At 44.1% G+C, this 13,015-nt stretch overlaps 1 protein-coding gene across 4 annotated transcripts in view; it reads right to left on the bottom strand.

Moving 5' to 3' along the window:
- The window catches only part of GLE1 (GLE1 RNA export mediator), a 29,048-nt gene extending 16,237 nt beyond the window's left edge, over nucleotides 1-12,811 (bottom strand). For 3 of the 4 annotated variants that reach the window (XM_064579662.1, XM_064579659.1, XM_064579661.1), the window contains exons 1-5: nucleotides 12,609-12,811; nucleotides 7,205-7,426; nucleotides 4,649-4,759; nucleotides 435-583; nucleotides 141-201 (exon numbers count right to left, since the gene is read on the bottom strand). In XM_064579662.1, the coding sequence (XP_064435732.1) occupies nucleotides 141-201; nucleotides 435-583; nucleotides 4,649-4,759; nucleotides 7,205-7,426; nucleotides 12,609-12,707 (642 nt within the window). In that variant the 5' untranslated portion in view covers nucleotides 12,708-12,811. The remainder of the gene's footprint in view (nucleotides 1-140; nucleotides 202-434; nucleotides 584-4,648; nucleotides 4,760-7,204; nucleotides 7,427-12,608) is intronic. The other variant, XM_045883267.3, reaches the window with a different exon arrangement.
- Nucleotides 12,812-13,015: the final 204 nt, after the last annotated feature.

Here is a 13,015-nt window from a genome sequence, read left to right as displayed (position 1 = left end):
CAGATGGGCCCACAGCCCAAGGTGAGTCCCATGGAGTTGCGATGTGGGCCAGGTCCTCCATGCCAGTTGGCCAAAACCCGACTTCCGGCAGGTTAGAGCCAGACACACAAAAACCCACATGGATTCTCCCAGGCTCTGACCTTTGCTCTGTGACGATGCTCAGCTTTTAGCTTCTCTTGGTGCCCCAGGGCTTCTCTGGAGCTGCGCAAGAAATGGCAGGGAGGAGCAGTCAGGCATGCTTCCTAAAGATGTCTTACCTCACCTCTCCTAAAAGCCTCCCTTTTCTTTGTGATACACTTGTCATCTTTCTACATTATAAGCTTTTCTGGCTATTTTATTTTGACGTTTAAGGCCTCAGAAGAAGTCCAACTCTTTCCCTTTGGGTTTCATGTTGGGAAAGAGGTGCCGCTGAGCACACTGATGGTCCCACTCACCTCTTCTCCATCACTTCCCGTAAGTCCTGGAATTCTTTATGGTGTTTCAGCTCCTTCCGTTCATCAAAGCGCTTCAGTTGTTCAGATGCCATCTCGGAGAGGGCTCGCACCTTCCTCTCCTGCTCCTCTTGCCACTGCCTCAGGCCCTCCTGGAAAGGATCAGCACCTGCTCTTTGCAGCTCCATTAGCGCCTTGCTCACTTACCCATAGGGAATACCCTCCCGTCGGTCCTTAGCTCCAGAGATACTCAAGGGCACGGAACCAACTGCTTACTTCTCAGAAACTACACTCGAGTTGCATCTCCCCTTTGGGTGGATGTTTAAACTCAGCTGTTTTGGAAAGCTCTTCCCATTTGCCCCATTCGGTTCATGTCACTCCAATATCAGCTGAGAATGAACAGGTATTTACTAACATAGTGTCAAACAGTCCTGTGCTTTTAAGCCTCCATCCTGTGCATTCTGATGAGGGTTTCAGAGTAACCAACAGAAATTCTCACTCGAATTCCATAAACATGCTATGCCCATTCCTATCTCACTCCTTTCCTTACCTTATCATCTCTGCCTCCATCTCCCTGCCCCCACTTCCACTTAGGAAAGTCCCCTTCCTATATTTCTAAGGGTATCAGGTATTCCATTTATTATTCATGGGAGTACTCTCATATGGTTTTTAAGGGTGATGTGACATTTTAACTACCAAAATGTAAAGTGTATATATCCTTTGACACTAGTTTAATTTTAGGAATTTATCCTGAGGAAATATTTGCAAGCGTGTGCAAAGATATATGTACAAAGATGCTTACAGCAGCCCTGCTGATGATGGCAATAAATTTAAAACAATTTAAATTAACTAGGGATTGACTAGACATATTACAGTGGGTCAGACTAGAGAATACCTTGCAGCCTTAAGAAGGATGAGCCGCTGTATATACTAGCACGAAGATATAGCAAAATATATTGTGAAGACACTATGTTCTATTTTAAAGCTTCCAGTGCAAGAAGGCAAAGTGACCACAAGCATATATAACCTCTCCTCTGAGCCTCTGTGTAAAGAGAGTTGGGAAAGAAAAAAAGACTCAACAATAGAGAGCACATGGAATCTTCAGCAGGGAAAAACTTTCAACACGCTTCTGGAAGATAGAAAGTTTCTGGAGAGGAATGTGGACTGACAGAGCAGGGCTGAAAAAACGTGAGGATGCACGCACGCACATGCACGTGCGCACAGAAGCAGATTACGCCTCTCAGGGAGGCAGCCAACCTAGCAGAACCTCAAAGAGGGTTCAGACTGAAAAATGCCAGGTCTGAAATCAGGTGAGGTTCATGTGGCTGAAAACAGAAACACCAGCGGAATGTTTGTGGACAAAATAGTCAACCCTTGCCCCCACCCCGAAATCATGAAATCAGAACAGCCAACAGCCAGGCACGTGTGCTGTCATGATTTTTTAAAAATATCTTTTCACGTGCTTCTTTGCCTGTATCTTTGGTAAAGAACCTCTACTTTGGCCCATTTTGTACTTGATTTGCTTTTACTGTTGAGGACTATGTAACGATTTAAAAAGAGCTCTGCACATTCTCTGACACCCTCCCATCTCCTCCACTTCAACTTGAGCAGAGCTTCAAGACTGCCTTGACCAAGAGAAGGAGGGAAAGAGAAATAATGTTACACAACTTTCGAGAAAGGCCACAGGGCTCCAGGATGTTTGTTCTCGGAACCTGAGCTCCCTGCCAGAAGGAAGCCCCACCATGTGGAGAGGACAGATGTTGCAGCCAACAGCTAACTGCAGCTGCTACCCAGGTGACGGAGGAAGCCTTTGAAAGACCTACGGCCCCAGCTGCCGAACCCGCACGGCCCCTAAGTGAGAACCATCTAGTGGAGTGGGTTGACCTCCAGAAACATGAAAGACAGTAGTGACATACCAGGGGTGGTTGTAAGCCACAGTTTGGGGGCGATTTATTACACGATCACGCATACTCCCACCCGCCCAAAAAAAACGGAGAGTTCTTTCCTATAACAAAATAAATTGTCTGGAGATAACTGGGTTGGCTAGCATGGAGGCTGGTATTCCAGAACAATACCCTAGGAATGCTGACACTCAGGAAGTCCAAAAGCATTATAATCTTGTTCCTGACTATGCACCTGGAAGCCTTGGTCCAATCACTGGCAAAGAAAGGTCATTAGCTATTTGAGGAAACTGTGTACCCTAGGAGATCAAGGTGAACAAGTGGAAAATAACGAATCTAGAAGAAACAGGTATTTCAAGGAACACAAATTGGAAAAAAGGACTCTAGTATGATATGAGAATAAAATGCTCTGAAAAAAGAACAAGTGGAAAATAAGAGAAAGCTCATGAAAATTAAACCCATCATTTAAAAAATACATAAATACACATTTTTTCAAACAACAATGGAGGAATAAAATAAAGAAATCTTCTCGAAAACAGAGAAAGACAAAAGGGAAATGAGAGAAAGGAGAAATAGGGAATTAATCTAGGAGAGCCCATCTCTGACTAATAAAAGTTCCCAGAAAGAGAAGAAACAAGGAAATGGAGAGGAAGAGAAACTAATCAAAGGGAAAAAACTTTCCCAGAGATGAAGGACCTAAGTCTTCAGCTGAAAGGGCCCCACCTCGCCAGGATCTGACCACTCCTCACCGTGCGCACTGGTAGCACCCGAGGGGAAGCAACCATCGCCTTTCAGAGTACAACGGCTTCTACCTACATTGTACTTATTTCTCTTGTTCACTCCTACCTCTCCTCACCAGTGCAGAAGCCCCATGAGGGCCTGGATTCCCGTCTGCTTTGCTATTTTCTCTAGACCTAGAACAGCATCTAAGTGCTCAATAAGCATGTGAGAGCTTGACAGCTATTGGCTGACTCAGTGAATGAATGAATGAGGGTAGACGCCGGAAGACTTTCACTTTATAAATTCACGTAATCTGTGGAAATGTTTACAAAGTCATGCATTGTTTTTCTAATTAAAAAATAATAAAGTCAGCTCTTTGGGCTCAGATCTAGTTGGTGGTGACATGGCGAAAGGCCCCCAGAGGGTTGGGATCCTCTGTAAATACGGGGGCCGTTATGGCGCCTCCCTCAGGAAAATGGCGGAGAAAACAGAAATAAACCAGCACGACAAGTACACGTGCTCCTTCTGTAGTAAAACCAGGATGAAAAGACGAGCTGTGGGGAGCCGGCACCGTGGTTCCTGCATGAAAACAGCAGCTGGTGGGGCCCAGACCTACAGCATTTGAAACACTGCTAGCCTATAATAAATGGCTCACTTTATGTACTGAAATTACATGGGTTTGTTGTTAAATTTATGAATTAGGTGTTCCAATTTCTGTTGCCTTAACTTTGCTTTCTCAAAAGGCTTGGGAATTAAAATCCTAACTTTTATTGGAAAAGCATGAAAAAATAATAAAGTCCAAATAAACTATTAAAATAGTGTTATTCTCGGGGCGCCTGGGTGGCTCAGTCATTAAGCGTCTGCCTTCGGCTCAGGTCGTGATCCCAGGGTCCTGGGATAGAGTCCCGCATTGGGCTCCCTGCTTGGCGGAAGCCTGCTTCTCCCTCTCCCACTTCCCCAGCTTGTGTTCCCTCTCTCGCTGTGTCTCTCTCTGTCAAGTAAATAAAGTCTTAAAAAAAAAAAAAAATAGTGTTATTCTTTCCTCCGGAGGCTGTTAAGATCCATCTTCTCAGTGTAACGTTACTGCCAGGCCCCGGGTCACGTTCAAATTCTGAAGAAGTGGGCGCCTGGGTGGCTCAGTTGGTTGAGCGACTGCCTTCGGCTCAGGTCATGATCCTGGAGTCCCGGGATCGAGTCCCGCATCGGGCTCCCTGCTCGGCGGGGAGTCCGCTTCTCCCTCTGACCCTCCCCCCTCTCATGTGCTCTCTCTCTCTCTCTCTCATTCTCTCAAATAAATAAAAAAATCTTTAAAAAAAAAAAAAAAACAAATTCTGAAGAAGTAAATGGAAGCCAGGAAAGTCTAAGTAATTTTCTTGAAATCATATGTAAAATAGAAGAGCTAGAATTTGAACCCAGATCTCCCTTCAGAGAGCTCACTTGTGACGGCTGCATTACACTATCTCCCCAAATGAATTGGGAGCTGCTAGCAAGGGGGACACGACGATTAGCATGAGGTGGACATCCATAATGCCTGAAGAACTGCATTTACATGTGGCCCCCTCGGGTCAAGCCTGCCTTACTTCATGGGTCACTTACTGTTCCTCTCATCCTGTGCACCAGCTCATACATTCGGATGCAGCCTTCCACTTTGACCCCCCGGGAGGACTGAAGTACCATAGGTTCTGTATGCTGGGACTCATGGTTGCCCTATATAGACAAAAAATGGAAAAATTAAACATTCAAGATGGCAAATTTGGTGTTATTCCTTCTAGAGGAAAACCACATCCCTACTTATGAGCAATAACCATAAGAACAACAATAAAACAATTTAGGTTAGAACCAGTGTGCTTGGGCGCCTGGGTGGCTCAGATGGTTAAGCGTCTGTCTTCGGCTCAGGTCATGATCCCGGGGTCCTGGGATCGAGTCCCGCATCGGGCTCCCTGATCCTTGGGAAGCCTGCTTCTCCCTCTGCCTCTCTCTCATGAATAAATAAAATCTTAAAAAAAAAAGAAAAAGAAAAAGAAAAAAAAGAACCAGTGTGCTTTTCATGATGTTGATCTTGTTCTGTTTTCCTTAGTAAAGGAAATAATAAACTATATTTATATAATAATATACAAACCAATAAATGATTTCTTGCTTCGGACAGTTCTATTTTTTTTTTTTTTTTTTTAATTTTGCTTTGTTTGGGGCGCCTGGGTGGCTTAGTCATTAAGCGTCTGCCTTCGACTCAGGTCATGATCCCAGGGTCCTGGGACCTAGCCCCACTTCGGGCTCCCTGCCTCCCAGCGGGAAGCCTGCTTCTCCCTCTCCCACTCCCCCTGCTTGTGTTCCCTCTCTTGCTGTGTCTCTCTGTCATATAAATAAATAAAATCTTTAAAAAAAAAATTGTTTGCTTTTTTGATTTGCTTGTCTGTTTTGATCTACCCAGCAAATTTTTCCCCTCTTCTGATAAGTGTCCATTTGTGCTGAGGTGGTTTGAATGGAGCAATCCCAACCCACACCCTGTTCCTCCACCCTCCTCCGTCAGAGGTAATCATGTGACCAGCCTACCAAAGTACTCTATCTGCCCCACCACCACCACCCTGTGCCCCAGCATCTACTTCAAGAATGAGGCTTATGACCCAAGCTAGGCTAGGCCAGACTCCATCTCTGAACTTTTCTGATGAAGTTATCTGGGAAGGCTTAATACTTCTGGAGATGCTAATCTAAGAAGGTATGTATCTAGGGTTACTAATGGCCATCTTGCCACAGGTAATCTATATAAACAATGAAACTAAGAAGAGTTAAACAGAGAGGAGAGGCAAAGCCCCGTATTTGGGTCACTGGATCAAGTCAGAAATGATGTAAAGCAAAGACAAGCAGAAAGTAGATTGCCTAGATCAAACCGATTCTGAATGCATTCGTAGACTTTATGGTTATATGAGCTAATTAGTTAATTCCTTTTTCTCCCTCTTGTTTTGCTTAAGCTAGTTTAAACTGGGTTTCTGTTAAACACCAAAAATTCCTAAATGACACAATAATCCATTATGCGAAGCCATCCAAAACTTTATTTAAACTTCAAGAATGGGGGCACCTGGGTAGCTCAGTCGCCTAAGCGTCTGACTCTTGATTTCAGCTCAGGTCATGATCTCAGGGTCCTGGGAACAAGCCCCATGTTGGCTCTGCGCTCGACGGGAAGTCTGCTTGAGTCTCTCCCTCTGCCTCTCTACGGCTCATGCATGCTCTCTCTCAAATAAATAAATCTTTAAATAATAATAATAATAAATAAATAAACCTCAAGAATGATGGAATTCTCTATCTGGAAAGGGCCTCAGCAATTTGGCACAGTACCAGATTTCCAGATGAAGAAGCTGAAGCATGAGGAAGATGCCTGCTCACTGGCATGCCACGGTATTGGCAGGATTGGAACTGAAAAGAGCTCATAGAAACAGAAATTTTTTTTTTAAAGATTTTATTTATTTATTTGAGAGAGAGAGAGAGAGATTGAGAGGAGTGGGAGGAATGGCAGAGGGAGAAGCAGACTCCCTGCAGAGCAGGGAGCTGGACAAGAGACTTGATCCCAGGACCCCGGGATCATGACCTGAGCCGAAGGCAGACGCTTAACGACTGAGCCACCCAGGCGCCCTTTTTTTTTTTTTTTTTTCAAATTACAATTTTTGTTTTACAAATTACAGAACCAATGATAAGGTACATACATTTGGAGAACAGGTATGAAATTTACTGTAAGCCTCCAGCAGCCAACACAAAAAGGGAGACCTGATGAGTTAAACTCATGCAATGTTCATGAGAAAAAAACCAGTTGCTCATGAAATTAATTGCTATTCTTGGTACTAAGAACAGAGGGGACTCTCTCTCTCAGCTCTTCGTTAAGAGAACACTGCATAATGTAGTGAATGGGGTCCCTATGACAGCTACAAGAGTCATCATGATCTTCCCCAGGGTAAGGTCACTGTTGTCTGACAATGTTAAACACTTCAACTTTTAAAAAAAAGATTTTTACGTAATCACTACACCCGGTGTGGAGCTTGAAGTCACGGTCCTGAGAGCAAGAGTCGCACACTCCACCACCACATGAACCAGCCAGGGGTCCCTTAAACACTTCAACTTTTCGGCCACCTCTACCTCCTGTCTTAAGCTGAACATAAACCTTACCTGGGCTCCATCTGGTGTTGCTGAGGAGGATGGTGAGAAGGCAGGGGTTCTGACAGGAGATCTGGGAACACATGAAGGTTGGTCGAGGGTGGAAGTGGATCTAGAGGATGCTGAGGTCTCAGAGGAAGGTGGGTTCTCTTGTGTATGGGGTAAGACATGGTCTACCACCCATCCAGAGTAGGAAGACAGCTTGGGAAGAGACATACATTCTTCCAAAACATCCTAGAGAGAAGAAGAAGGTGAAGCCCAACTTGCATGTCAACTGATTCAAGCAATCAAAAATAATTCTGTCCTGGGGCGCCTGGGTGGCTCAGTCGGTTAAGCGACTGCCTTCGGCTCAGGTCATGATCCTGGAGTCCCGGGATCGAGTCCCGCATCGGGCTCCCTGCTCAGCAAGGGGTCTGCTTCTCCCTCTGCCCTCTTCCCTCTCGTGCTCTCTGTCTCTCATTCTCTCTCTCTCTCAAATAAATAAAATCTTTAAAAAAAAAACAAAAAAAAACAAAAAAAAAATTCTGTCCTTATTTTCCACTATCTGCCTTACTGGTTATCTAAGAAGGCCTGAATATATACATACATACACACATACCAAAGACCCAATCTAATTGTACTAACAATCAGAGACGAAGATAAAAAAAAAAAAAAAGAAACTACTTTAAGATTTTATTTATTTATTTGACAGAGAGAGACACAGCGAGAGAGGGGACACAAGCAGGGGGAGTGGGAGAGGGAGAAGCAGGCTTCTCGCTGAGCAGGGAGCTGTATGCGGGGCTCGATCCCAGGACCCCAGGATCACAACCTGAGCCGAAGGCAGACGCTTAACGACTGAGCCATCCAGGCACCCCAAGAAAGTAGTTTCTTTTTTTTTAATTTAATTTTATTATGTTATCTTAGTCACCATACGTTACATCGCAAGTAGTTTCTTGGTAATGACCCTGACTAGCATCCTTTTACAACATCAGACTAAATAACTATAACCACAGAAAAAGGAATGACACACAAAGACGGTCATTAAAGCATATTCGAGGGGCGCCTGGGTAGCTCAGTCATTAAGCATCTGCCTTCGGCTCAGGTCATGATCCCAGGGTCCTGGGATCGAGCCCCGCATCGGGCTCCCTGCTCAGCAGGAAGCCTGCTTCTCCCTCTCCCATTCCCCCTGTTTGTGTTCCCTCTCTGTCAAAAAATAAATAAAATCTAAAAAAATTTAAAAAAGAAAAAAGCATATTCGAAAGCAATCTAAAACAGAATGGAAAAGAACACAGGGAATTTTGACCTAAGCTACAGTATACACAATCAGGGGATATTAGTCATTTAAAAGTACAGAATGTGGGGGCGTCTGGGTGGCTCAGTTGGTTAAGCAAGCGTCTGACTCTTAATCTCAGCTCAGGTCTTGATCTCAGGGTCGTGAGTTCAAGCCCCACGTTAAAAAAAAAAAAAAAAGTACTGATTGTGAATCCTATGTTAACACCATACTTCAGATTCAAATTTTCCCCAGTTTTATTGAAAAATATTTGATATACATCACTGTATAAGCTCAAAGTGACAGTATGATGGGTTGATTTACAGATATATTAAAAGATTACTACAATAGGTTCAGCCAACATCCATCTTCTACTACAGATACAACACAAAGAAGAAAAGAAAAAAGGCAAAAGAAAACCTTTCTCCTTGTGATGAGAACTCTTAGGATTCACTCTTAAGATTCACTCTTAACTTTCCAATATATCATATAGTAGTGTGAGCTACAGTCACATTGTACATTACATCTCTAGTATTTATAACTGGAAGTCTATCTTTTTTTGTTAAGTTTTTTTTTTTTTTTTTAAGTAATCTCTGCACCCAATGTGGGGCTCAAACTCACAATTCCAGGATCAAGAGTCACATGCTCTTCTGGCTGAGCCAGCCAGGTGCCCCTTGGAAGTGTGTATCTTTTGACAATCTTCCTCCCATTTCTCCCTCCCCCAAGATTCAATTTTAAGTGAAAAACCAAGAGTATAACTGTCTACAATTATATAAAATTTTTAAAAAAATGCTAAAACACTGAAAGACATGAAGGACATATGCTAGAAGTTATGCTTGGGTGACGAGTGACATATTTCTCCTTGTTCTAATTCCCTAGATTTAATTTTTAAATTAAATAATTTTTATTGTGAAAATTATAATTTTTTATGTGAAAATAGCATGTAAAAATAGGCATGGGGGGGGCGCCTGGGTGGCTCAGTCGTTAAGCGTCTGCCTTCAGCTCAGGTCATGATCCCAGGGTCCTGGGATCGAGCCCCGCGTCGGGCTCCCTGCTCAGCCAGGAGCCTGCTTCTCCCTCTTCTACTCCCCCTGCTTGTGTTTCCTCTCTAGCTGTCTCTCTGTGTCAAATAAATAAATCTTTAAAAAAAAAAAAAAAAGGCATGGGGGAGCCTGAATGGCTCAGTCGGTTAAGCATCTGCCTTCGGCTCAGCTCATGATCCTAGGGTCCTGGGATGGAGTTCTGCATCAGGCTCCCTGCTCAGCGGGGAGTCTGCTTCTCCCTCTGCCCCACCCCCACCCCGCTCTCGCTCTGTCCCGCAAAAATAAATAAATAAAATCTTTAAAAAAAAGGGCATGGACAAGTGGTTACTGACATAAAGACCAATGGCTTAAAGCAAATGGGATTTATAATAGAAAGCCTATAAAACAAGTTCTAGCAACCCTTTAATATGTGTGTGGAAAACTCATTCAACTCTACCAGTTAACTATTATCTCTATGTAACTCCCATACAATGCTTCAAACCAGAGAAGTTTATTACCATTTCACCGCAGTTAAAAGACACAGCAACTCTGGCTGAGAACTTGCAATGTCAGGAAAATATTACCAGGAAATATGGAAAAATGGTACAATAGTGCTTAAGAGCAATGAGTTTAGAACCATCCCTTCTTAGCTTGCGTTCCATCCCTGCACTCCACTTACCTGTATAACCATGAGCAAGCTACCTAACCCCTCTGTGCCTAAGCCTCATCACTTCTAAAACAGAATAATAAAGGATCCACCTCAAAAGATTTGGAGAGGATTAAATGAATAATAGATATAAACGGCTTAGAAGAATACCTGGCACACAATAACTACTCAAAAACTGCAAGTTATTATTTTACCTAGATCAGTGGTTCTACAGCAGGATCACTTTTACCCCCTAGAGGACAGTTGGCAATGTCTGGAGACATTTTTCGTTGTCACCACTGGGAGGGTGCTATTGGCATCTAGTTGGTGGAGGCCAGGGATGCCATTAAACATCTTGCTACTGCAAGACAGCAATAGCAGCCCCTCACAACAAAGAATTATCCGGCTCAGCCCAAAGTCTCAATAAATGCTGCAGCCAAGAGATATTGATCTAGATCACAGGTATACATCCCATGTGCACTAAACAGATACTCAATCCATGGAAAATAATCCAGACACAGAAGCAAACAGGCTATATGTACACTTTATAAAGTAATGAGACTCATTTTCAAGACATAATGGAAATAATGTTGAGACAACACTCTTTTCCTCATTCCTTACACCAAAATATAGTCCAGGGCCAAAGTTTTAAATGTAAAAAATAAAACCATAGATACAAAAAACACCATAAACACAAAAAAATTTCAACTGACAAACCAGAAAAAATACATGCAATATATATCACAGATAAAGGGCTATTGTTATCCTAACACATAAAGAACTTGTAAAATTTGGGGTGGAGAAAAATTCCAATAGAAAAATGAGCAAAAGACATAAACCGCCAATTCACAGATAAAGATATAAAATTGGCTCCCGATGGGGCACCTGGGTGGCTCAGTCGGTTAAGCTTCTGCCTTCAGCTCAGGTCATGATCCCAGGATCTCGGGATCAGTCCCACATCAGGCTCCTTGCTCAGAGGGGAGCCTGCTTCACTCTCTACCTACCACTCCCCCTGCTTGTGTGCATGTGTGTGCGCGCTCTCTCCCTCTCTGACAAATAAATAAAATCTTCAAAAAAAAAAAAAAGATTAAAATTGGTTCCTGAATATATGAAAAAATGTTCAATCTGAATAAAAAAAGGCACTGTAAGACAATCCTAAGATCTCATTCTTACCCACTAGATAAGCACAAATTAAAAGTATAACAATGCATACATTCTGTGGACAAGGCTGCAGGCAAAAAGGCACGATCATGCATTGTTGATTGGAAGGCCATCTGATGCATCCGTAATGCGGGGCGGGGGACATCAATGTTTACCTTTTGACCCAGCAATCTCAAGTCTCAGAGTTTATCCTGAAGACACACTTCCCACACAATGAAAATCACACACACACAAGGGTACAAGCAATGGATTACAACTCACTGAATAAAACAGGAACCCAGGAGTACATGATAATATAAATAATTCATTAAACAGGGGAGAAAAGAAAGCTCTTCCTTACAGTAGAATGCCAACTACCAAGCGTAGAAGGAACGGTGGATATTAAAGAAACGCCGTTTGGTTACCTCACAGGGGTGACTGATTCAGGCAGAAATAATGAATGCCAACCGTGGAGGTTTGACGAGTTACAGGATACTAGTGTAATCTTGGATTACCTCCCCACAAGATACTAATCAGTTACAAAAGGAAAAATGCCCCATTTTAAGTGCAGCTATCTGGCAGGTAACAATGTGACCAGGTGATCAAGGTGAGGATTCCCAGTGTTGGGATGGGTTGCAGCATATGTGTGCTTCCTGATATGAGTGAGAACACAGCATCATTTCTACGGTATTCCTGCCAAAAATGCACAGCGTGACTACACCAGACAGACCCATCCTGGGATTCATCCTACAGAATGCAAGTTATGTATTCCCTAAAACTGCCAGGGATATTAAAAGACAGGGAAATGCTTTAGAACGTGTAAATAGACAGGACAACATCCTATCTATAATCATCAGCAACTTGGGTACAGGAACTATGCCTGAGCCTTGTCTACAGCCCTGCAGTCTAGTGCATGGGTTTGCAAATTCTAGGTACAGGGACCACGCCACCATTAAACTTTCCAAGTCTGCCCAATGTCATCTAGAATTTTCGTCTTTTCAATAGGTTAGGTCATATTAATCGTTCTCCGCTAAATCTCCTAGCACAAGAGACGTGCAGTAAATAACTGACCCCGAGAGGGTTGCTTTGACAACACAGCGGAGGCGCCTAACTCTGACCGGGAGTGGCAACGAAGCCTTTAGAGAAGAGCACCTTTGAAATAAGAGCTCCCTGAAAGGCGAGAATAGGCAGGAGAGCAGACGCTCTAGGACACGGAGATGCACACACGGGAGTCAAGAAACAAATGCGGGTTGTCAGAAAAAACGCACGTGTTCCCCGCGCAAGACTTGCCAAGGGTTAGGGAACAGCAGGGTCCCGTGGCCAGGAGCCCTTCCGCCCACTCCGGGGCCCCCCACTCACCTCGCCCCGCAACAGCCAGTCGCGGTGGTAGCGGAGTCGACCTTTGTCGGAACTGCGCAGTGCCTGCAGAGTCTCCCAGCAGCGACCCTCAGACGGCATGGCCCACCTGAGGGAGCTTTTCAGAGTCTCTGCTTGTGACAAAAGCCGTCCTCGAATCAGCCGCCCGGAAACGGGCCCTAGCTTCCGCTTCCGGGGCGCGCACGCAGCCGCGCAGCGCAATCCTGCCCCTAACGCTGCGTAGCCCCGCCTCCCGCGCCGAGCCCGCTCGCCCGCGCGCTTGTGCGTAGGGTTTGGTCACTACGCTACTTCTTTTGCTTGCAGGTAGGATCAGGATCTTTTGAAGGCTGGAGTCTCTGGATTGCAGAAATCCCAGTATGTTTTGATGAGGATGTGGAGAAATTGGAACA

Source organism: Mirounga angustirostris, unplaced genomic scaffold (genome assembly GCF_029215605.1).
Source record: "Mirounga angustirostris isolate CCGP_5_RB_7025 unplaced genomic scaffold, mMirAng1.0.hap1 SCAF_15, whole genome shotgun sequence".
Taxonomy (NCBI): domain Eukaryota; kingdom Metazoa; phylum Chordata; class Mammalia; order Carnivora; family Phocidae; genus Mirounga; species Mirounga angustirostris.
Note: the sequence above shows the minus strand (reverse complement) of the source record. Positions and strands in the feature narration are given on the sequence as shown.